The 26,536-nt window shown below is 42.1% G+C and overlaps 1 protein-coding gene across 1 annotated transcript in view; it reads right to left on the bottom strand.

Annotated features, from left to right (window-relative positions):
• The window catches only part of MGAT4B (alpha-1,3-mannosyl-glycoprotein 4-beta-N-acetylglucosaminyltransferase B), a 337,495-nt gene that overhangs the window by 113,672 nt on the left and 197,287 nt on the right, over nucleotides 1–26,536 (bottom strand). The window contains exons 3-5 of the mRNA XM_075856199.1: nucleotides 16,605–16,745; nucleotides 15,009–15,142; nucleotides 2,922–2,968 (exon numbers count right to left, since the gene is read on the bottom strand). Coding sequence (XP_075712314.1) covers nucleotides 2,922–2,968; nucleotides 15,009–15,142; nucleotides 16,605–16,745 — 322 coding nt within the window. The remainder of the gene's footprint in view (nucleotides 1–2,921; nucleotides 2,969–15,008; nucleotides 15,143–16,604; nucleotides 16,746–26,536) is intronic.

The following is a 26,536-nucleotide window of genomic DNA, read 5'->3' as shown; positions in this document are numbered from 1 at the left end:
AGTTTCAAGAGGGCTTTCAGGCTTTTTATTTTACAGATGAGGGATTTATCTTGATTGGAAAGTGCCAAATGCAGTGCCCTACAGAGATCCGATGTGGCAGCTCGAACAGACTATACCAGTCTACAAAGCTATTTACACTTGCCATGTTACTCACACATTTATATACCGGAGATTACCATATAAGATTTCCAGCATTAATAAACATAGATATATACAGTACAATGTATTGAGCAGTTCAAAACCGACCATTACATAAAAATGTACAGTCCAAAACAAAAAACTAAGGCAAATTATGTGCATTTAGGGCTAAGGGTATGTGCACACACACTAATTACGTCCGTAATTGACGGACGTATTTCGGCCGCAAGTCCCGGACCGAACACAGTGCAGGGAGCCGGGCTCCTAGCATCATACTTATGTACGATGCTAGGAGTCCCTGCCTCGCTGCAGGACAACTGTCCCGTACTGTAATCATGTTTTCAGTACAGGACAGTTGTCTTGCAGCGAGGCAGGGACTCCTAGCATTGTACATAAGTATGATGCTAGGAGCCCGGCTCCCTGCACTGTGTTCGGTCCGGGACTTGCGGCCGAAATACGTCCGTCAATTACGGACGTAATTAGTGTGTGTGCACATACCCTAAGTTCACACTTGCATTGTATAATCAGTATCTCGGAGGGTATCAAAATAACAGAATAACCCATCCATTAGGCATCAGTTGTTTTTTTGAATGGAGGAAAAAGTGCTGGATTCCGTACTTTAAGCTCCATCAAAAAAACCAGATGACCAACATTACTGACGCGAATGGATGCAATTAAAAATCCCATAGGCCTCATGCACACGAATGTAGTCGTGTGCACGGCCCATGGCTTGCGGCTCGGACCGCTGCGACGTGTCAATCACGAGCCATGTACATTCATTTCAATGAGTCCGGACTGCCAAATGCGGCCCATATAGGACATTTCTCATCCCTTTGAAGTCCAGGCTCTCCAGCAATGCACGGACCGTGGAAACCACGGTCATATGCATGGGCCCATAGAAATGAATGGGATCGCAATTCGAATTGCGGCCGCAAAAACATGGTCATGTGCATGAGGCCATTAATTTCCGTTGTTATCCGTTATTTTGATCTAAAAACAGTTAAGAGTAACAGATCAGGGCCTGTTCACGTCAGCGTTTGCCTCCCGTTCATCTGTTCCGTCAGAGGAACAGACGAACGGAAAGTATCATTTCCTTTGCAATACCACTGTTTTTAAAGGTATTTTTTGGCTTCAGTTTATGTCCGTTCCACTAGGTTTTTACGTAGAAATCAATACATTTGTCCCTTATTTTTTCATGCTATGTTTTAAAGTGGTTTGTTCAAGAAATAATATTTACCCCAAAAATGAATCCTCTAGTTCTCCCACACATAGCAATGTCAAATATGTTTAGCTTTAAGTGTACTGTATCTCCCTCCCTTCGCTTTAGACGCAGCACCAAAGTACAGAAATTATTTAGAAAAGACGCAAAAACAGAAAGGACCAGAAGAGAACAAACTAAAATTGGTGCTCGGGGGTATTATACATGTTTGGCGTAGCGTACATTCTACCTTACAGGAATGTATTAATGAATGAGCACCTGACGTCCACTCAGAACGCGTTCACCCAGAATGTCTAAAATTGGTGGGTGTGGGTTAGGGGAGGTGTGCACTTTAAGCAGGGTTTTTCTAAAATTGTTTTTACTTTTTTTACATTTTACTGTATTCATGTATACATTTGTATATAGATTTTTTTAAGTTTAGGACACATTATTCTTGTGTCCCCTGCTGTCTCCATATATAAATCACAAATAACAGCTAATGGTAACAGCCCAATATAATGCAAGAAGAGACCACTGCCATTAAGGAATACTGTGGCCATGAAGTGGTGTACTTGGTCTGCAACAATGTTTAGGAAGGTGGTACATGTCAAAGTAACATTCACATAAATGCCAGGACCCAAGGTTGCCCAGCAGAACATGACCCAGAGTAGAACATTACCTCTACTAGCTTTCCTTCTTCTCATAGCGCATTCTGGCGCCATCACTTCCCCAGGTGAGCCACACAAACGGACCCGGCCATCCCCAATGTAAAAGAAAACTTGACTTATCAGACCATGCCACCTTCTCCTATGCTCCATGGTCCAGTTTTAATGCTCACATGCCCATTGCAGTTTCGGCGGTGGACAGGGGTCAGAATGGACACCCATTAGGAGCACTTTAAATTAAAAAGTGAGCGGCTATAAAAAAAAAAAAAAAAGTTCTCACTCTGAGGAGGACCAGGCAGTTTTTCAGATCTACTTATTCCATAACTTAAAACACTTGTGGTCATGCACAGGATGTGGTGAATTGTTGCTTTTTTGTTTTTTTCTTCAGCTCCGTCAAAATCTAAAACCCTAGTTCTGTTTCAGAACTTGTTCTTCTATGTCCATTATTTTTCCCCCTATTACAAATACTTAATTCATCACCTGCCAAGTAGGTTTATTGCTAAAGATTATACGGTTAACTCCCCCAATAATATTCCGCTAGTAAAATGCTTTATGTAGCCGGTTCCAATTCTTTCATGTAAACCATTCAGTAGACTTTTACTTCTAGCATGTTAAAAGCGGTGTAAAAAATGGTTAGTTTAAAACGACAGTCATGCCGAGATTTCCCATAAACATTCCCAAAAGCTGTACGAACATTTCAAGGGCATTGTAAAAAAATATGAAATGATGATTTCTCCCTATTCACATTATCATATGTTCAAGCCCCTGTAGACTCTACATCCTTGGGATTATGGTTTTCATTCTTTGCCATCTTTGTGTTTAGGAGAAATGTGTATTTTCATCAAATGGAAATCCATGCAACTATGGAGATGCACATAGAAATAAAATAGAACAAAAAAGAAAAAAGAAAGAAAACTTACAGGCTTTTGATGTTGTCAGCCACGGTAGTTGCATACTGCGCATCAGTCTGCAAAAGAAAGCACAAATTCATATACTCAGAATGAAAAATGTTACTTGGTATTGAATAACAGGTTGTTAATGTTTGTTTCCCCAGCTGATCAAGCGTGACAATTTTTTGGGTGACATCGACTGAATAGTCCTCTGGAACCAGTCTAGGAAGTATCTAGATTCTAAACCGACAATATATGATGAGACCTTTCACAGATTAAAGAGGGGGGGTCTGCTTGGGCAGTCTCCGATCACAGAAGGTTCTGCTGCTGGGACCCCCTCCCCAGTGATCAATTGTGCTCTGTAGAGGAACCTTTAAGCAAGTGTTCAATTTACCTTCTCATAGAAAAGTAAATGGGATCGAGCCTCAGACTAGATGCTGTGAGAAGGAATATGCAAAACGGAGGTCCAGTTCTCTACCTTTCCATGAGGAAAGGGCAGGATTAGTTAATTGCAGAGATTTTTACAACGTGTCCTGTTCTCCTAGTTCTTTGTGCCACATTCATCTTGTCGCCTACCCTTTTCTGCATTTATTGCTTTTATTAGTATCTTCTGCCACTAGCCTACTGTCATAAGAATACAGACGATTCCTGGATTAATGACGTTGTTAACCAGACAAACTGAATTTGACTATACACCGAATTAGTGAATGCCAAAAAACACGCCTTAATACTAAAGCAGAGGCCGACATTGAGCTCAGTCCTTAAAAGCTAATGTAAACATTTAAATAAAAATTTTTATTTTTATTTTAATGAAAAGGTCAGTGTTATTGGTGCAACTTTATAATTAGTTTTTATTAAAAATTTTTACTTTTTGAGGTACAGCTGCTTTGTATTCTCCATACAGAGCAGCTGTATCGTTCGCTAAATCATGCTCCCGTCAGATCAGCAGGACTGACTGGTTCAGTGACAGCGGGTACTGGGTGTCTCTGACATGCAGGATCCTCCTGTTATCCATCACATCTAAGCTCACATCTTAGATGTGATAGATTACAGGTGGATCCTGCGTGCGTATTTTGAGCATTCCCCTATCACTGCGCTATTGATTCCTTCGAAAAAATGGAAGCCTGCCCGAATGGTGACAAACGGAAACCAATAGTAATGTTTCCGTCACTATTGATATCAATGGTGATGCAAACGGAAGCCAAGATTTCCGTTTGACTTTCCGTTGAGGGGTCCACCCGATGGAAACCTCCGACGGAACCCCTGAACGGAAAGCCAACGCTGATGTGAACTGGCCCTTACTTTGCTGGTACTGTATTACGCTCCGGCAAATCCGCACGTGATACGCATCGTGTGAATGTGGCCTAGACCCAGTCAAGGGGCCCAAGGTATCATAAGTGCGCCCATTCATTGAAAGAAATGCTTTCAATACCCATTAAAACAACTAATAGTAAAAGTGGACACATTTCACCACGGTGTAGTTAATGAGGACTGATACTTTAGTGGATAAATGTATTTTTTCGCTCCCTGGCAAACAGAGTCTTAGATTTAGAGATACATATCAATCATACACAGCATCTGCCAGGAGCTTGAAAACAATATTCTACGGAAGAGGGAAAAAAAGTGGAAATAAAATATAAAAGTGCCAACAAAAAGCTTGACACATATTGCTAAAGACAGTCAAAATGCTTCTTGTTCCAACTTGAACTGAAGCAACGTCTGAGAAGCGGAGGAGAATTTACTGCCGTGGTGATAGGGCTGAAGTATTTTGGGCATTCCCCTATGATGTGTTTGCACAGCTATATTTACAAAGAAAATACAGAACTGCTGACATTAATCATGAAAAGGCAGTTACGTTGGGTTGTCGTTTGGTTCTGAAGCTTCATTTTTAAATTGCGCGCTTCCTTAGAACTTCTACATCTGTGTACAAGCACTTCAAACACAAGAGACCTTAACCTCGCTTCAACAGTGTGCTACAAAAATAATCCAACTGCATAAATAAGATTAAATATGACATCCCAAAAACAAAAAGCCTTTTGGGATACGCTTTCTTCAATGTTTTACAAAGGCACAAGATCAAGACAAATTAATTTATATTTCATTCATACCACAATAATATTATAGTAAAGACTGTGCAGTTCATGAGACCCGATGGTGGCCCAAAACCAGATGTAAAGTGAAAGGGACAATCTGCAGTACCAAGAACGGCCACTCATACAGACCAGCCGCTGAGCTTACGTAAACAATAAAGCGGCACCGTGGTCACTTTATTGTGCTGATATATGGGGGTCTCGGAGGTCTGACCATCAACGATCAGTTATTGATGGACTATTCTAAGGAAAGGCCATCAACGTTACCGTCCAGGAGACCCCTTTAAAGCAGTGTTTCCCAGCCGTGGTTCTGTGGTACCATAAGAGTCCTTATAATTGATCTTCATGTTGTTCAAAGATGGTTGTTAAGGAGTGGACAAAACATTAAAATCTGAGCCATTAACCCTTTAGTGACCAGCCTATTTTGGATTAGGATGTCTATTCACAATCTGTGCACTTTGTTACTGTTTTTGTGGTAGTTACAGCAGAGCAAAGCGTAATCTCGCTGTAACCTGTCATTTACTGCGTAATCTCGCGAGATTACGCTTCCTCTGCTGTAACTACCACAGACAGAGTAACGAAGTGCAGAGATTGTGAATAGACATCCCGTGGAATGTCTATTCACTGTCTAAACACTTCAGTATTGTTAATGTGTTAGTATAAGACAGCGCATAAAGATCTAGCAGGATCCCTATGCATTGCCTAAATGAATGGAGAGAAGTGCATGACGCTGATTGGTCAGCGTCATACACTCCACTGCACAACGCCCACTTGGTCTAAAGTAAAAATACGCCCACTTGGGCATTAAGCAACTCATTAGCATAAATCTAAAATCGCTAATAAAGTGGTGAAAACAGATCGTTTTATTAAATAAAAAGCACTACTGTCACCTACATTATAGCGCCGATCTCCTTATGTAGGAGATACGGCACTTATAATGTGGTGACAGAGCCTTTAAGATTTTTCACGTATTTATTAAACTATTTACTTTTTTTTTTTAAGCCCCACTATGGGACTTACCTATACTATAGTTTGTTTGCTTTTATAATGCAAAACTTCGTCAGTGTATTATGCCTCTGCCAGGGCCTAATAGGAATACACTGATGGCAGACCTGGGGGCCTGTTAGACCCCCGGCTGCCATGGAAACCATCTTCACCCTGTGAACTCGTCACGGGTCTGCCGATGGGGTGACAGAGAGAGCCCCCTCCCTTTGAGACCACTTAGATGCCGCAGTCCCTATTGACCGAGGCATCTAAGGGGTTAAACGGCCAGAATTGGACTTCGATTTTGCCAATTAAGGGCAGGAGCCCGGCTTTCTTTAGACCTGAAAAGACGGCACTGTGCCATAAGTATCCTTAATGACCCCTGTGAAAAGGCGTATGGGTGGTCATTAAGAGGTTAAGTACAGTCCCTCATTGTGCTGAGAAAAATGAAGTGCACTTTGAGGTAAATTAGATTCATTGTTAGGCTTTGTTCACATCTGCCAGTGGCTTCTGTTCCTAAAGGGAGCCATAAAGCTGTGCCGCATACATCATATTATAGAGTAAACTTCGCCTATAGAACCCATTGACTTATAATAGGGTCGATCGTCGTTCCTTCAAGGTTTCCATTTTTTGATGACAAGACTGACACCGCATGCTGCGTTATTCTTGATATCAAAAGTGTAAGTACTCCCGATGAAATGTAAAAGTGCAGGTGTGAACACAGCAATATACTGTAGTAAAGGTGGGACTGTGAGAGCTATATGTGTTGTCTGTGTAATACGGATCTGTGTGCAGGTTTCTTGTGCGATGGGAGTGACTTATTTATGTTCCTCATGATCGGAACATGTTTTACAAGGGTGCCTTCATGGTAAAAAAAAAAAGGTTGGCAATCACTGTCTTAAAGGATCAAAAACTGAAAATGCAGCTATGGCACTCTACAAAACTCTAAAATTACCCTTCCTTAAATTTTATTGCTCATGAGATTCTCCACTGTACCCTTTATGGTCCAAGTGGTCGGTTGCTTCAAGCAATTCCTATGCAAACTCCAAGGTTGCTGCTCGGTTGTCATGCTTTTATAGCCACTAGCCTAGAGGAAGATCTGAAGGGGCATAAAAAGCTAAAATTTCTTGTCATAATCTGAATTTTCTCTCTTTACTTAAATACATGTCAAGGCACTTTCTAGTCTAATGTACAAACACATTTTTTTACATTTGTGAAGTAAGCATGTATATGCTTGGTGTAATATAAAAATATAAATAAGACATTTCAATAGAGATTTATAAATAACCGTGAATGTAGCAATGGTGATCAGAATGAAAGCGTCCATTGTCTACACTGCTGCCGGCATTCAGAGAACTGGAAAATGTGCACAATAGAAATAAGATTTATATGACAAAAGTGGCTTATTTGTTATATCCTGACTGAAAAACTTTATTTTTAAAAAGATTTATAACCCCTTTATCTGTACATTTTCCCGTAATGGCATTAATAGAAGAAAACACGATATCATACTATAAACACCGGTAGATTTTTCTTTAAGTTAAGAGCTTATTTTTTTCCATTGAGAAAAAATGTGAGCTTTTTGTTGTCGCTAATGAACCAAAAATGTGTATTTAAAACTATGTGCATGTATTTTCTTATGAAGAATTACATTTCGCAAAGGCACTCACAGTCCATGTCTAAAAGAAGCAATACGTTAAAAAGAGGAACAAAATACTATAATAATCAGTATCTAAATTATATGTAACCGAAATCAGAAACCATTTACATTGGCCAGTAGCTCAGTGCGAAGAATTGAAACAGATAACCTTTGGACCAAATAAAATCATCCTAAAAGGATTTCTAATCTTATGTACCATCTGATCTGTGGAAGGGCAGGACTCCACCGATTCCAGAGCCACTAATTGTTCTCCATTCGGTGTCGGTTTGTCGATAAGATGTAGTAACTTGCCACTGACAATACAACTACTAAGGCTCCGAATCTGCGCTTCGGTGTTCGTCAGGCTTTGCGTTATTTTTGACAACTAGAATAGTCTGCTACTTTCCGTCAAAAATGTTGGAACCCTGACTGACCCCATTAAAGGCCACAAAGTCTGTTAGTAACCATTTGAATCCATAGAAAACCGGATCCCTCACAGCCATCATGGCTCAGGCTTTAGTTTTTCCATTCTTCTGTTCTGTCATAGGAACAGAAGAATGAGAAATTTGAAGTGCCGGAGCCATTGCATCAAAGACTTTAATGGGTTCCATCGGGCTTCTGTGAGTCTTCGAGAAAGAAATAGCGCAGAATGCTGCGTTATTTCTTCAGGCATTTTTCACCGGAACGGCGACTTAGGTCCCTAAAGAAGCCACCGACGCAGATGTGAATAAAGCTAGTGATAAACGAAAGCCATGGCGCTAGTGTGAACAGAGCTTAACAATAGCTTTATGGTCAGACTAGCATAGAGCAGACAACTCAGGCACTGCTAAAGCAGGTTGAGATGACACGGCAGTTGAGAAGAAATATTATAAGTCCTTTGCAACGTCAAATGCGTCCGACATTTCTGAAAATGCTGGAAAAGGCTTCAATTAGAAAAAAAGGTGGGGGCTTTGGATAAAGGACCCAAACTGATTATATTCATATATGCGTTTATGTATATTTATTTAGTGATTTTTTTTTAATGCAGAATTTGGACCAGAGTTCAGTAGCTCCTCTGCTCCAGCTGCGAGTGCCTCAACGCAGACAGGCGCGATGTAGTGACGTCATCACGCCTGTCTGCGCAGAGCCACACACTGCAAAGAGCGGAGGAGCGGAGTGATCTCCTCCACTCCCAGTGGGACGGGGATAGGTAAATATTTTTTTATTAGGCACTATGGGGCATTATCCTGTGTGGTGGCAGCTATGGGGGCATTATATTAGTTATGGGGGGGCCATTATACTGTATGGGGCAGCTATGGGGGTATTACAGTATCAGGGCAGCTATGGAGCATTATACTGCATGGGGCAGGTATGGGGGCATTATACTGTGTTGGGGCACCAATAGGGGCATTATACTATGTGGGGGCCACTAATGGTTCAATATACTGTGTAGGGGGCCCACTGGGTTCAGGCCCACTCAGATGTTTTTCGCCCCCGTGCAAAACACCTACGCATCTGCCAGAGGTATAACTTTAGGCTCCTGGGTCCCATAGCAAATCTGTAACAGAACCCTCGCCTACTATGTGCCATTTATAATACTGGTGTCTTCTTAGAATGTAGACGGGTTTGGGAACTTTGGGCCATCTCAGGAACCTGGACGCGGGTGTGTATGCAACCCCTGCACCCCCTATAGCTAGACTTCGGATTTGGACAATTGGGGATATATAAATGCACATGTGTATAATTGTTGTTGGTGAAAAAAAACTATGGGACCTTCCAGATGTAAACAGGTGAATCAGGCATTTTGGTTATAGCTACATAATAAACCTTATTAAAAGTATAAGAAAATAATAAAACTCCGAAGGGTATGTTTTTTTTCTAACATGAGTAAATATTAAAAGATTTGTCAAAAGTATCTCTCCTGGCTGAAGTAACATCGTCCTCACATTACTGTGACACAACTAGAGCGGACATGGTGTTTTCTGCTACAGAAGCATTTTTTGCAGAACTCTGTTACTGCAGCGTTAATGTAATCATCACATGCCAATGCACAGGCAGACTAAAGTGGCGGGAAAGAGACTAGCCGGAACAAAAAAATAAAAATTACAAATTTAAAAAAATTGACCTTGTAACAGGAGTCTGAGGTTGATTAATTTTCAGGAGCTCTCCTTCCCTGCTCTCTTATCTCACAATTCATAATTGGTTATCTGCTAAAGGACACGGGGAAAGTTAAGAAAAAAAATTAGTAGTCTACTAAGATGGGTAGACTAAAGGGGTTTTCCAGACACTAAAAATTGATGGGTTGGGATCAGCTGTTTTGAAGGGGTCGCAGCGCATTTCTTCCTGCTCATTGCAAGTCGTCAACACGCATTTAGCCGTGATTCACAGGAATTGCATCCTTTTCTCTCATTCACTTCAACCGCTTTCCAGTCAGCAGTTAAATAGATACTAGAAGCATAATTACTGTAATGGCTTAGTACACCTCTTTATATTTAGCCTGTAGATGTGAAACTTACACCGATCATAACATTAAAACCACCTAATATTGTTAAGGTCCCCCTCGAGCCGCCAAGACTTCTCTGACCCGTCGAGATATGGACTCCACAAGACCTCTGAAGGTGTCCTGTAGTACCTGGCACCAAGACATTAGCAGCGAATTCTTTGAGTCCTGTAAGTTGCAAGGTGAGGCCTCCAAGGATCGGACTTGTTTTTCCAGCACATCCCACAGATGCTCGATTAGATTGAGATCTGGAGAATTTGTAGGCCATGTCAACACCTTGAACTCTGTCATGTTCCTCAAACCATTCCTAACAATTTTTGCAGTTTGCAATTATCCTGCTGAAAGAGGCCACGGATATTAAAGAATTTCGTTACCATGATGGAGTATACTTCATCTGCAATATTTTTTAGGTAGGTGGTACGTGTCAAAGTAAGATCCACATGAATGCCAGGACACAAGGTTTCCCAGAAGAACATTGCCAGAGAATCACACTGCCTCTACCGGCTTGCCTTCTTCCCATAGTGAATTCTGGTGCCATCTCTTCCCCAGTTGAGTACGGACACGCACCCGGCTGTACACATGATGTAAAAGAAAATATGTGATTCATCAGATCTGGCCACCTCCTTCCATTGCTCCATGGTCCTGTTCTGATGCGCATGTAACCATTGTAGGCACTTTTGACGGAGGGCAGGGGTCAGCATGGGCACTCTGACTGGTCTGCGGCTACACAGCCCCAAACGCAGCAAGCTTCGATGTACTGTGTGTTCGGATATCTTTCTATCATAGCAAACAGAACCTTCTTCAGCAATTTGGGCTACAGTAGCTCTTCTGGTCCGATTCCACAGAAGAGCTAGTCTTTGGTCCCTAAGCACATCACTGAAGCTTGGGCGCCAATGACCTTGTCGATGGTTCACCGATTGTCGTTCCTTGGATCGCCTTTGGAAGGTACTAAGCACTGCATACCGGGAACATCCCACAAGACCTGCCGTTTTGGAGAAGCTCTAAACCAGTCATCTATCCATCACAAATTGGCCATTGTCAAAGTTGTTCAGATCCTTACACTTTCCCATTTTTAATGCTTCCAACACATACATTTTTAAGAACGGACTATTCACTTACTGCCTAATATATTCCACCCCTTGATGTGGCACCCATGGTCATTAAATAATAAATGTTATTCACTTCACCGGTTTTAATGTTATGTCTGATCGGTGTATATAATCCAATACTAACTTTACTTCTCACGAGTACTTGCTGATTGCTTAGAGACAGAATGCAGCTGAATGTAATTTAGATATTGACTAGGGTTTAATTCCACTCAATGATGCTTTACAGCGTACTGGGATTTCCTGCTGAGATAGAGGGTGGGGCAACATAATTCACAGTCTAACAGTGGTTTCCACAAATCTTACATGTATTTCCCTTCCTCTTTTTGGGTTAATTTTTTTTCGTTTACAACCTAATTTTAGCACAGGGTATGAACACAACAAAACAAATCTCCAATCCAAATATGCCGACGCAGTGATATGCACTACTGACTCCTGCTGGTCGCGATAGATTAATCCTAGTCGGAGTGTATATGCTTTACTTACACATCTCACAAAGTATATACATTACTGTAAAAGAGAAAATATACTGTAAACTATACCTGGTTATGGAGGGGGAATGACTGAACATCTGTACTCTGCAGAGTAAGATCAAGACACTACACAAAGAAATAAAATACTACTAAACCATTCGAACTGGCCTTTATAAAACAATACAAAATGTTTTTCGTTATTAGATTGAGTGTCAAGCATGACTTGATTCTGAAGGGATAAAGTCGCAAGATGAAAGGGTCGAGATTCAAGGCGGACAAAGACATCAAAGGGGCCCTGTGCAAGAACAGTTTTTGGGCCCCTAGCTCTCCAATTGCACGTCATAGAGAATCCATTTTATGCCTTTCCAAAAATTCACTAGTTACTGTGAGCCATGCAATTTATTAGCTCAGAGGACTAACAGACAGTAGGAAGCTGCTAGCTGCTTTTAGAGGGGCAGTGGGCCCCCTTACCTAATGGGTCCCTTTGCAGTTGCACAGATGGTATGTCCAATCTAAACTAAAAGGGGCACCAAAATTGGCAGATTTAAGAAGAAAAAAAAAGTTACTTTCATTTGATTGATTCACCTAGCTGTACTATCTGCATTTTGACTCAAATTCTGCACCAATTTATGACGCATGGACAGAAGCTACGCTGGCAATACATACAGGCTGGCACAAATTTATTAAAAGTCACTTACTACTTTCTCTCACCCATTGACTGATAAATAAGAGGAACAGTAAAATTTGTCGTTGTAACATTAAAAACTTGATGCCCAGATCCATTTGATGTATTTGCCTAAATTTTTATCTCTTTCGTGCATGTCCTGTTGCGTTGTCCAAAAGATTCTATAAACAACTCGATAGTATTCTCCAATCTTTTTATTGGCAGGGTGGCATTCCTAGGTTGTCTTAGTCTGCTGCAGGCCCCTAAACGGATGGGAGGAATGGCAGCGCCAAATCTTTATATGTATTACTTGACTTTCCAACTGGTGATTGCTCATATCTATATCTATCCACCAGCGTGCAATGCAGCCACTGCACCTGCGGGTGCACTTATGACTTCTTACGAAAGTCTTACAAATTTGTTATATAGATTCAAATCCCCAGGTTGCATTCCGCTGCCTCTTCTGACGGTGGCTGTGGTTTGGAGAGCAGCTCACGCTCAGTTGAAGGTCCCTACGGTCCCTGTATGCTCACCTAGGACTCCATTATAGAATAATCCTTGGCTGTCCCATCTTGAGTCACTACCTGGAGCGGTGATGTGGTCGGGGGTCAAATTCCTGTGTCAGGTATTTATGGTTGACTCTGGCTTTGTATCCTTTTCAGATCTTCAGGAGGTGTTTAATATTTCAGGGACAGGTTTTTTTCATTACCTCCAGCTATGACATGCTTGGTGTGCCCAATTTGGTTACATGTCACCTCAAGTGGGTTTCTCTAAGTTGGAGGACCTACTTGGCGCTCCAGATCTTTCAAAGGTCCTCACCCAGGTGTACTCCTTAATGACATCCCTAGGACATAGACCGTTTGATAAAGCATTTATCTCCCTGACTTGGCAGAGGAGGACTGGAAGGAGGTGGACTTTCCTTTCTTGATTCAGTGGTTAGTGCTAGAGGTTTTCTGATACAGTCTCAGTTTTTACATAGGATCTATTACACACCAGTCAGACTTCAGAGGATGGGAGCATTGACTTCAGATAGTTGTTTTCGCTGCCAGTCGGATGTCGGTACTTATATACATTGTTTATGGGTGTGCCCCAGAGTTGGCCCCTTTTGGTCAGAGGTAGTGGAGTTCCTTCATACACACTTTGAATTTCCACAACTTGTTACCCCTCAGTTGTGCCTCTTGGGCATTTTGAATGACGTTATACGGATCCATTATGACAAGATATTCTTTCGCATTGTTCTTTTCTGTGCCAGGAAGATTGTGATTATGGCCTGGAAAGATACAGAGGGTCCGAGTTTGGCACATTGGAAGCGCTTGGTGAACAAATATATACCCATGTATCAAAAACTATCTCAGCATAAGATGCCCAGATAAATTTGGTAAAATTTGGTCAAGGTGGTTGGAGACTCTAGAAACTGCGGTCTAATTGTTACTTACTGAATGACGGTGGCTTGAGGGGTGGGAAGGTCAGAGCACTAGGATGAATGTGAGCGAATGTTAGTTTGTCTCAGTCAGGCATTAACTGATATTTTTTATGTCCTGTGTATGCATTTTCTCTGCTTTGGATTGATTTTTATTCATTGTGATGATGCCTTTCGGAATGTCTTGTTTGGTATTACTGTATATTGTACGTGTTTTGTACAACAAAAGTTTTGAAAATAAAGCCTTTTAGAGATACTCAACAAGCCATTGTATTTCTCTGGGACGTTTTATAGATAAAGACTTCTAATATTCCAAATATAACAAAGATGGAATAAACACACTACAATATTTTCAGCTATAAAAGGTCATTAAACAAATGGAAGAGTACGTAGCTGCAAGATGACGCCCTGTGATAGATACGATTTCCACTGAGTACAATAGCATTATAGTCAGACGTGCTAGTGAATATGGTCAGGAGACAATCACAGATGGTCATGATCAACCTGTGTCTGAAGACATCTGCTAAACCCGGCAGCCCCTAAGACTTTGGGTCATATTACACGGCCCGATATGGGCCATGAAAACGAGCGCCGATCAACAAGACAGCTCATTGATTGACACTCGTTTGTACCTTTCACAAGGAGCAATGATTGGCTATGTATGGGCACCAGCGATTGTTACTATGATAGTTTGTCCCAATACATTTCCATCATGTCAACAGTACATCTCCCTGTTTACACAGGGAGGATATGCTGCCGACAATGATAATATTTAATGCTGCAGAAATTATATGATCAGCCAGGGAAATGATTGGGAATGAGCGTTTATATAAATGCTCATTTGCCCGATCATTGGCTCGTGTAAAAAGGCCTAATGTAAGAATTCTTAGCATAGAGAAGCTGAGCCTCTACTAGTCTGGCCACCTCATAGTAAACCCAAATGAAGACTCCTATCTCGCGCCCCTATGTCTATCAAATGTGCTGTACAAGAAAAGGTAGAACTCTGACCTATTGGAACAAATATATACTAAGACGACACTGTATGCAGATTCTTCATAATCACTTCCTTGACACAAGGAAAGTGTGTTCTTTCTTTCTGTGTCATCTTCATAATGCAGGCTGGCATCTCTTTGCATAAAGGATCTGTATCCTAATTTTCTTTTTCAATTAGCCTTGTGTAAGGTTTGCTCATATGTGATGAAGTGAGCGTTCTGGCCGTAGGCCAATGAGTATTGACGGACATTGCGGTAGATATCTTGTACCTCGGCAATTAGAACCACAATCACACAGTCTTCCTTCTCTTGTTGGTTGAGTTCAGATATCAATGAGTTGAGGGTGTCTGTCAGATAGGAGTGAACTTCTCTCTTCACGCTGGGGATCCCCATTACTATAGACACTGGGAAAGTGACACAGGCATTAGGAATAAAAACATTAGCAATGAACAATAAGACAATGAAAGAGCAAAGTGCTAAACTTTGGTGGAAAAGAATAGATTTCATTAATGAAATGGAAGTAACAAAAAAACAACTAATGACAGTGTAAAAGACTGCCAAGCAGCTACTGAAGATGTCTTCTGCCAATGTCAATTCAAAACTCCCACAAAAGGTAGGATTCAATGAGAAATGACTACCAGGCTCCCAACATTTCTCTGATCTCGAATTATCTGTATAGCCACATACCAGCTACCTCTTTTTTGGTTTCCCACTATGAAAGCAGAGGCCTCAATCTTTTGGCCTTAGAGAGCACCTGTCATCATTTGTATGATGCCCATCACAGCTGAACTAGCTGGTAAAATATTGTCACCTAAATGACGCCAAAATGCAAAATTCGGTTGCCAGAGTAACCCCCCCAAACTTCTTATTTCTGAGCATCAGGAATGAGGGGGAATAGTGTCCTTAAGGGCCTGTTCACATCACGTCAAGGTTCTGTTGATGAGTTCCGTCAGACCTTTCCAAGGAACCCATCAATGGAAAGGCAAACGGACTGTGCTAAAAACGGAAACCTTACGGAACAGAGCCAAACGGAAACCATTAGTAACAAAAGCATTAACATTGAAAACTATGGTAATGCAAACGGAACTTATGGTTTCCGTTTGCCTTTCCGTTGATGGGTTCCTCCAACGGAAAGGTCTGGCAGAACCCATCAACTGAACCTAACGCTTATGTGAATACTCTTCTCACTAGATTCTAGAGGTGAGACGTGGATCCTGGGATTAATTCTGATATATTTGTCTGGCAGGAAATTTTTGGTATCTGCCTCGTGGATTGTTTGCCTTCCTCTTGATCAACACGGTAGAATTATAGGTTGCACTTGTCTTTTTTTAACCTTATCAACTATGTAACTTTATGTTTTGACACTTGTTTATGGATGAGAAACCTTGGAGGCCAGAGAAGTATTTGCAGGATGCTTACTAGTTCTCTTCAAGATTTAGTGAATACCCCCCAATTCAGCACTATTACAGCATTTCCACATTTAAGAATTCAGCGCTCCCAACATGTCTGCTCTAGTAAATAACCATGCTGAAGCATCTTTTGCATTGTGTCATTACTCAGTTATTCCTCCTGTATAAAATAAATGGACATTACCATTTCCCTTGTCAATGGAGCGTGTGCCCTACTACCCCTCTTTACCTTGGCCCTCTAATGTATGTTAATCTGACCACTGCTTCAATCCACCAGGTGTAGTCGCACTGCACTGCTATAGGTGGGGTAATACAGTTGTATGTTCCATATACAATATTTGGTGCTGGATAACTACACCTGTTAACTATTCTTCTTCTGTATAGCATGACAATATGTGTTGTCTTTGGGCTGACAAGACAGGGACAAGAAAAAATTAAATAATAAAGCAGGATTTACCTCCAGTCCTCCCTTGACCCACGTGTATTGCTGGCTGCAAGCTGTTCTCCTTGGACAGAAGATGTGGGAGGTGGTGGAAGATGGTGGGTAAATGTAAAACATTCTTGTTTGTGATATTCCACAGTTTCAGCTTGGTTTCATCTTTAAAAAAATACAAACACAGTAACAAGATAAATGTAATTTGAGAATTTGATCTTTTAAGAACATCATTAAGAAACCCAGTGAGGATTTAACAGGTAGCGCGCTGTGCACACAATTGAATTCATTTGTAGCGGACCACTGATTGATGAGACTTGCTTCGCGCAGTGAAGAACAATCATTAGTCCAATTTGGCGCTGAGAAAAACAAGGTGTTTTTTTTTGCCCATAAAACGAAGAATGTTTTAAACTATTTGCTAAGGGGGTGGGGGAATCACATGAATTAGAGTGATGAAGAAGAAGAAGATGATGATGCTACACCAAAGACACGACTGCCCAAGGTTTAAAGAGGATCTGTCACTAGTTTATTAATTCCCTATCTCCTAACTAATCTAGTAAGCGCTATGATGCTGATAACTACAATGTAATTTTTTTTTCAGAAATGTTTATTTGCAAAGTTATGAGCGTTTTTCTAAATGTTAATGTGGCTCGAATAGCCACATAGGTGGTGACTTTCTTTTCACTCTTGGCGGTGTAATTTTTTCTGTATGATGCTGTCCAATCAGCTTACAGCTTCTCCCCCTTCCCCGCCCAGCAGCACAGTGTGATCATATAGTATACAGCTTCCATTCCCGACTGTTTTCAACTGGCGATATCTCCGGTTGTTCCACAGCTAGAACTGCGATACTGGTGTCATATGAAGGATTAGAACCTCCTCTTTCATATGACACCAGAACCACAGTCGGAGATATGACTATTTGAAGTGATTCCCCTTCACTCCAGCGTCAGTCTCTCACACTGTGTGAAGCAGCTTCATGCTGATAGGACAGTGTCAGAGGCTGTGAGGTAGCTCCAACCCATCATTGGTGTTGACGCCCACTTGTCTAATATAGCCTCATTTGCATATTTAGAAAAAACATAAAACTTTTAAAATATTAAACATTTTGGGACACAATTTTCACTAGCATTATCAGTGTGACAGCGCCTATCAGATTAGCTAGGAGACTGGGCATTACTAAACTAGTGACAGAGCCTCTTCAAAGAGGAACTGCCACCTGTCCAAAGAACTGAAGTGGACATCTTCTGAGATATAGGTGCAATTAGTTTTGGTGCCGATATGCAAATAAAGTCTTTGACAGTCAAGTGGGCGGGTAACACCTGTCACGAGTATGTGCGCCGCAGGGACTTCCGCCGAAAAACCGCACCAAAGTTTGGTGTAGTTTTACGCCAAGAATGGCTGATGTGGAAAACTGTAGCATTAGGCCGGCCTGACGTTTCATCCCAGGAGACTGCTGCAGCCTGTGATTGGCTGCAGGGGTAGTCACATGGGATAAAACATCATCCCAGGACGCCGGCCTTCTGACGTCATCCAGGCCGGCCTCCTGGGATGAGGTTTCATTCCATGTGCCCGCCACTACAGCCGTCAAACGTCATCCCAGGAGGTCGGCCTAATGGAAGAAACACAGACTCCTGGGTAAGTATAAAAAAAAAACTTTGTGGTGGAATCGCTGTGAACCTGCCGTACAAAAAGCAACACATGCTATTTGTTGCAGATTTTACCTCCCTCATGGAATTCAATGGGGAAAACCCGCAACAAATAAGCAGCATTTACACAAATACAATTGATATGCTGCGGAATAAAATTCCGTACCCCATGTCAATTTCTGAGCAGTTTTTCCGCTCAGTATTTATGCAGCGTGTGGATGAGATTTGTTTTATCTCATCCGCTTTGCTGCGAAAAATCTGCACTATTTACGCAACGTGTGAACTGACCCTTACTGTCGGAAAGACATGGTACATAGTTGTGAATTGGAATTACATGGATCAAGATTTAAAAATTATCCTTTATATACTATGTTTCAGAGAGTCTGGGAAGAAATGAAACTGGTATTTTCAATCACTCACTTTCTGTCCATTACTTTTTTATGAAATAACAAATTTTTTCGAATTTGCAGAAAAAGGAGACTAAGGCCTCATTCACACGGCAGGGTTTCCCGGCCGGGTGCCGGCCGTTCATAAATCGGCCGGCACCCGGCTGCATTAGGAATAATAGACCCCTAATGGGGCTATTCACACGACCGATTTTTTGACGGCCGGGAAAACCGGCCGTCAAAAAATAAGACATGCTCTATCTTAGGCCGGGTACCCGGCCGCCCGGCTCCCATAGAATTCTATGGGGTCGGGTAATACACGGCCATCACCGGGATGTGTCCCGAGTGATGGCCGGGTTTTCCGGCGCTTGCGCTCTATCTCCTCCTCCTCACAGCGCAGAGTGCATGTGAGGAGGAGGAGTTGATGCCATTCTGACGAATGGCATCGCTGTACACTGTGAGGAAGGGCCGGGGTGTACAGCAGGTGGAGGGAGCGCTGCGCTGGCTCCCGTCCCCTGCTTGTTTTCCTGGCCCGGCGACACCTTCGATGTCTCCGCTAGTAGCAGCAGCACTTTAGCTCCTTGAAGGAGCGGAATCCCCGTGTTTTCGGGGATTCCGCTCCAGGACAGAGCGCTTGATGTCTCTGTCCATATCTGTGCAGTGACTTCAGGGGAAACTCGTGAAGCGGAATCCCCGAACACATGGGGATTCCCCTTCAGGAGTTGCCGCTGATGTCACTGTCCGGATCTGCCCGGCCCGGCACGAATGCAAAAAACTTTATGCAAACCGGCCGGGCAGAATGGCTGATTTTACCGGCCGGCACTCGGGCTCGGGAACGACCCGTTCGTGTGAATCCCGCCTAACATTTTTTGAAAATAAAAAAAAGGGACTAATCTTTGTGTCTTGGCTCTTTAAATGCGGTACAATGCTTCCTTTTGAGAGTTGCCATTTTTACTCAACAATTTTTTTTTTAGATACTTGCAACTATGAAGCGCTGCTTCTACTTCTATTGTTTATTATAGTACACAATCCTCCCTCCTTTTGTACTTTCTCATCTCTTCTAACTCGCAAAAGTGTGGAACACGGGAATGGTATAAATTAATTAATTCTCATGTCATTTCGACATTTAGTTTTGAGTCTAGGATACACTGAGAACACTATTTATGGGTTCTGTTCAAGGATAGATGGAAACAGTGGATACATAGGGCTTGTTCACTGAGTTTTTGGCGCTGTCTGATACAGAAACCGCACCAAAAAATTGCTGTAATAGCCTCCCATTGATTTCAATGGGAGGCGGAGGCATTTTCCTCCCACCAGCGGAAAACATTTGCGGGGGAAAAAAAGCAAAATGCTCTTTTTCCCGCAGTTCTGCCTCTGAGCTCCCATTGAAATCAATGGGAGGCAGAGAAAGGCGAAAAACGAGGCAAAGAACGTGCAGGCAGGGCAAAAACTGCCTCAAAATCCCTTCAGGAATTTTGGGGCAGATTTTTCTGCCTGCAAACAACTGTGTGAACATACCCATAGGGGGTAATTTATCAACATTTCTATGCCAGTTTTCTGGCATAGAGAAGTCACTGAAGGGCCAAAAAGTCAAAATTTGTGGTGCAAATTGTGACTTTAGGCCTTTTTTGCGCCACACTCTCCACTTTTGTGGAGAGGGGCGTGTCATCAGTGAAAGGGAGTGTGGCCAGAGGCCAAACAAAATGATTATAATTTATGGTGTTCATCACAGTGGAAATTTACACAAGGTAGAGGTAATCTCTGGGACTCTACCTTGCCCATCCCCCCCATGGGAAAAATAAAATAAAATAAATGAATTAAAAAAAATAATTATACTCACCACTCCTCTTCTCCCTTCCAGCACTACTCATATAAGGAAATGACACCAGGCAGATTCAGGACGTTGTATGCAACAGAGAACGGATTAGACTAGGAAAAATGGGTTTGGATCCAGCACAGAAGATTTGATAAAATGGACAGGAAATTTCCGAGTTTAATGGGCCAGTACGTTTGGCAAGTTAAAATCAGGAATGAGGAGCACAGCGTGACATCCTGATAGTGTAAGGAAGAAAGTGATAGTGGTAAATGAAAAGCCTACGCGTTTCAGACGCTGCGAGCGTCCTTAATCATGGCTGAAGCCAGCTTACACTATCAGGATGTCACGCTGTGCTCCTCATTCCTGATTTTAACTTGCCAAACGTACTGGCCCATTAAACTCGGAAATTTCCTTTCCATTTTATCAAATCTTCTGTGCTGGATCCAAACCCATTTTTCCTAGTCTCGTCTATCTACAGTGTGCCGACACGAGGATCCGTGCACGATCATCCCAAAAACCACATTTGCAACGAAGGTGAGCTGGAGGTGTTTCTCTTTCTACTTTTTGTAGAGAACTGATTACTAGGGATGTCACGATGCCAGAATTTGGACTTCAATACCGATACTTTGTTTAGTATTGCGATTTCAATACCAATTCGATACTTTGCCAACAGTAATAATAATTAAAAAAAAGTTCTTCCATTTTCTGATGTGAGGCGTGTGGTGTGATGATGAATTTAACCTCCATGTGCCTCACATTAATAGTAATTAACCCCATCATGTTTCTCAGTCATAATGGGTTAATATGTGAGGTACATGATGGGGTTAATTACTATTGATGTGAGGAACATGGAGGTTAAATTCATCGTACCTCGTGCTTCACAATAAGTGATAGAAAGCAGTTTTTATTTTATTTTTTTACAGCGTACACCTCATAAATGATGCAAAAAAATTGTTGTGCAGGTTATTAAGGCCGCGCCAATACTGAATGTGTATATTTTATGTATCGAGACTTATTTTAATGTTTATTGTAAAAAAGGTGTAGGTGTATTTTTTTTTTTTAATTTAAGATTACTTTATTTTTTAAACTTTAATGTACTGGCATACATCTATATTACAGTACATTCGCCTGTGTACGGAGAGTACACAGGCAGTTGTTAGGACATACCTAAGTATGCCCTAACAGGAAATATGATAGGACAGCCCTGGGGTCCTTTAATGGACCCTGGGCTGTCTGTCCATATATGGTATGTCCCTCGATCCAAGGGGCATCCCCCTTTCTCATTTTCCCCTGAATGCTGCAGTCCGCTGTGATCGCAGCATCACGGGAATAACGGCGGAGATGAGGTTTCTCTGATCTCCACCAGCGGGGCTGCGGCTGTGTAATACAGTCATTGCCCCGCTCCTGACAGGAAGTGCGCGCACGGTCAGCATGAGGAGATGCGGCCGGCGCTGCACTAATGAGCGGCGGTTCAGGCGCTGAGGACAGAACATGGGGGTGTTTTGCAGCGCGACCGCCATGTTCTGTTTTCAGTGCCGCCGCTCATTAGTGCAGCGCCGGCCACATCGCATCATCCTGACCCCGCGCATCAGGTCTCAGGAGCGGGGCAATGGCTGTATTACACAGCCACAGCCCCGCTCTCATAAATTAATGTGTTACTATACTGAGCTGTGCGGCCGCACACCTAAGTATCGAAATACATGAAATAACGGTATCGAACCGTTTGGAGATGCAGAGTATCGAAACAGTATCGAAGTTTGATGACGTTGATGTGCTGCATCGCATATAAGGTACGGATGCTGCCCGCCGGCAGCTACTTGTAAGAGTAAAGCTAGAAGGATGAGGGAGCCAGAAGAAATTAAAGGAGCACTGAGGGAGTATGTGTTTTTATTTTATGGACGAAAGGAGGAGGAATAAATAGCGCATGGCCGTGGTTGTTGAACCACAATTATGGCGCACCGCCCAGCCGAAACATGCGATGTATTTATGAATTTTCTCAAATTTTTCTTTATATTAAGAACATCTTGTGAAATGCCAGTCTTAATAAATCCTTCCATAGACTATTATTCTTTTCTGCATAGAATTGGACAGCTTTAAAGAGGCTCTGTCACCAGATTTTGCAACCCCTATCTGCTATTGCAGCAGATAGGCGCTGCAATGTAGATTACAGTAACGTTTTTATTTTTAAAAAACAAGCATTTTTGGCCAAGTTATGACCATTTTTGTAGTTATGCAAATGAGGCTTGCAAAAGTCCAAGTGGGTGTGTTTAAAAGTAAAAGTCCAAGTGGGCGTGTATTATGTGCGTACATCGGGGCGTTTTTAATACTTTTACTAGCTGGGCGCTCTGAAGAGAAGTATCATCCACTTCTCTTCAGAACGACTTACCTGCAAACGCTGATGCTGCTGCAGAATCAACTGTAGCCTCTGGTGCCGATGTGGCCGACACGATGCAGGACCTGTGAGTGACGTCACAGATCTGCACTGTCAGAAGCTGGGCGTTCTGAAGAGAAGAGGATGTTACTTCTCTTCAGAGCGCCCAGCTAGTAAAAGTATTAAAAACGCCCCGATGTACGCACATAATACACGCCCACTTGGACTTTTACTTTTAAACACACCCACTTGGACTTTTGCAAGCCTCATTTGCAGAACTACAAAAATGGTCATAACTTGGCCAAAAATGCTCGTTTTTTAAAAATAAAAACGTTACTGTAATCTACATTGCAGCGCCTATCTGCTGCAATAGCAGATAGGGGTTGCAAAATCTGGTGACAGAGCCTCTTTAAAGAAAACCTGTCACAGCATTTCACCTATTGAACTCTACTCGCCCCTCGCTGGCCGCTGCTGTCAAAAGTTCATTGCCGTTATGCCCTCTCCTAAACTCTTCCTCCAACCGTAAATAACGGTCTGCAAACATTTTGCGCCTTTTGCAGTAATAATCCGGCAGTCCCGTTCGTTCCTCTTCTTATGCCCACCCACCGCCGAAAACTGGCCAGCGCCGAATGCAGAAATCTCCTCTGACACCCTTAACTGTTTCGTCCGGGCCTCAAATCTGGTTACTGTGCATGCACCGCTATGATGTCCCGTTGTGCGTAGGCACCAGAACATCGATGCGCAAGCGCAGGATTTCGTGTGTGCCGAGGAAGGCGAGGAGCTGTCAATCAAATGTGAGGAGGCGGGGTTAACTCGGAAAGGCTTGAGAAATAAAGATATGACTATTATGCTCACTAGCATACAACTAAACTGAATACTAAAAGGTATAGAGCCTACTTAGAAGAGAATTATACGTTACATAAAAATGATTTTTCACTCCCTTCCACCAGGTACTGCTGGTATAATAGGTGAAATTCTGGTGACAGGTTCCCTTTAAACCTCTAGTTGTATCAGGTGTGGCGCTTTAAACGTGGATTTTATGCATATTATTTGGACTTGTTCCAGAATGTAATATTTGTCAAAGGTATTGGCATATATACCGCAGAAAATTAATACGGTAGTGCAGTTTTACTCTTTTGTTTGCCTTTTAGATGATATGTCTGAATTGTTTGTTCATTGTTTACCGGAGTAGAAACTCGTTACAAGACTTATTTTTGGCAAGGCTTCTTATAGAGAAAAGATGGATCTCTGCCCATTTAATAACGTGTGAAGCTTGGCTTAAACTGGCAAAACATATTTACAACCGTGAGGATTCCGTACAAACCTCAGACGTGATACTTTTACTTTTTACTGTGGTCTCATTTATTTGTTTGTTTATTTCTTATTTTTCTCCCTTTTTAATGATCCATGGAGGGGGTGAAATAAGGTATGTACATTTTTCTTTGTAGAAATTTGTGATCAATATATTGTATATGGTATTTACATTTTATAAATGGAGAATAAAGATAAAAAAAAATAAAAAAAAATGCTGAAACTTCCCGATTCCGATGTATGGAATGGGTTTTCAGACGCAGAAATTTCCGCAATAAATCTTCAGAGTGTGAACATATTTACACTATACATTTGAATATTGCATGTATTTTGGGGCATGCTGGAGTGTTTTGGTTTAGTTGCAGCTCGCCCCATCCCTGGGGTTTTATTTGTATGTTTTTTCCCATTGAACTGAGCCACACTGCTCTTTGCTATACCAGCAGTTCCTAAAAAATATCGTGTGCCAATAATCATGGCAAAACCGCAACAAAAAGCACTCGTGGCTTTTACAATGTGGCAGTGGTGCGGCTTTGCGTTACATATGAATATTGGCCTGAGCGGTGTTCACATCAGCGTTGCCCTTCCGTTGAGGGTTAATCCCTCGACGGAAAGGCAAACTGAAGCCCTCGCTTCCGTCTCCCTCACCATTGATCTCAATGGTGACGGAAACGTTGCTAAAGGTTTCCGTTTGTCACCGCTGTGACAGGGTTCCATTGTTTTGGCAGAATCAATAGCGCAGTCGACTACAGTGATTTCATCTGCTCCTTCTTAAGGGATAACTATCTCTGCATTAACATATACTGGGCGTCATATCCGCCGATCCCACTTTACCTTTTACTTAATCACTGCTGAGTTACTGACTGAGCCTGTGGATTATGTACTTAGAGCGCCTCATTAGTTATGGATATCATGCCTGCAGTTTAATATATCCTTTTTAAGACTGACATATACCTTTATGTGGTAATGCCTGTTGTGTTACATTTTATAATGAGGATTTACATTCTTAGGAGATTAGTTTCATAACACATTCCATTTAAATAGCAGCAATGTGTGATTATATTCCTTGTGACCTGTGACAGACCTAATCTGTAACACTCGTCATACACGAGAGAAAAGTAGTCTGAACCCGCCGATATCTAGTGGACCAGCTGACGATGGGTATGGGGGCTTGCTGACTGTCCATCTGTCGTATGAGGTCGGGGAAAAGAGGGATCGAGCATGTTGGATTTCCACTGCCCTCCTCTACTCATTGGATTAACCATGTACGATTAGCCGAGCCAACCAAAGTTGGCCGAAACAGATGCCAGTCAAATGAGCATTTTGCTGACAGCTACCTCACGTGTATGGCTGGCTTAGGTATAGGGAAGGTCTAAAGATGGCACTACAATCTATTGTTATTGAGGGGCCTCAACAAACTTTTTCCGAATCTGTTATGGCAAAATAATCTGTACTGACTGCTGGAAACCTGTTCTACTGGTTACAAAATATATCTAGTCTTCTTAATGACTTACTGAACATAATTTTTTAATCTATGTTTTTAAATTAAAATTTTAAAAGGGGTTGTCCACTACTGGACAATTGATGAGCTATTCACTGGCTAGGTCATCAGTATATGATCAGTGTGTGTCCGACACCCGGACCTCGCGCCGATCAGATTCTCTGGCTGCCTCTGGGCACCACCGGAAGTCCATGCCGAAACCAGTCGGCTTCCGGTCACGGAATAGCAGCCGAGTAGCAATACTGCATCTATGCTCCTATTCAAGTAAATAGGAACAGAGCTGCAGTTCTGCAGAACGGCCACTATGCAATGTACGGAGCCAACTGCTTCTGGCTCCCTACATTGCAAACTGTGCAATGCCGCAGTAAGAAGTCAGTCACATGGACAAAGACAGCAGTTCTCTATTGCATACATGCAACGTAGAACTTATTTGGTAGCAGAAACGGCAACAAGATGAAAATGGAAAATCAATTATGGAGTCGCATACCATGACATTGTAGGTTCTTTTAACACATATTAATGGAAAGTGGCACCTATAATCATTTTGTCAATGGCTGCCTTACATCACACTGCTGTTCAACCCTCCATGACCACTCGCTCCTGTATGGGTGCTCGCATGTGGAAAGTGTGCATATTTCTTTCATGCCGTATACCATTGAGGCCAGCAATTGAATGTAGAAATCACGTGGGTATGTGGGCACGTCATCGCTTTAACACTGTAAACATAGAGGAGCACCGGAGTGGCTGTGCTGGAACGCCGGGGGGGATTTATCAGGTAAGTAATGGGTCATTTATTGTTTTATGGCATTTCCTCCCTTTGGCCAAATATGATACAATCTCAGAAAACCCCTTTAGCTAATATTGTATGTTTATACTGTACATCAGGAATAAGAAGTGTGGAAAACAAAAGAACAAAAGCAGTACAAAT

Source organism: Rhinoderma darwinii, chromosome 3, assembly GCF_050947455.1.
Source record: "Rhinoderma darwinii isolate aRhiDar2 chromosome 3, aRhiDar2.hap1, whole genome shotgun sequence".
In the NCBI taxonomy this organism is placed as follows: Eukaryota; Metazoa; Chordata; class Amphibia; order Anura; family Rhinodermatidae; genus Rhinoderma; species Rhinoderma darwinii.
This window is presented reverse-complemented; position numbering and strand designations above follow the sequence as displayed.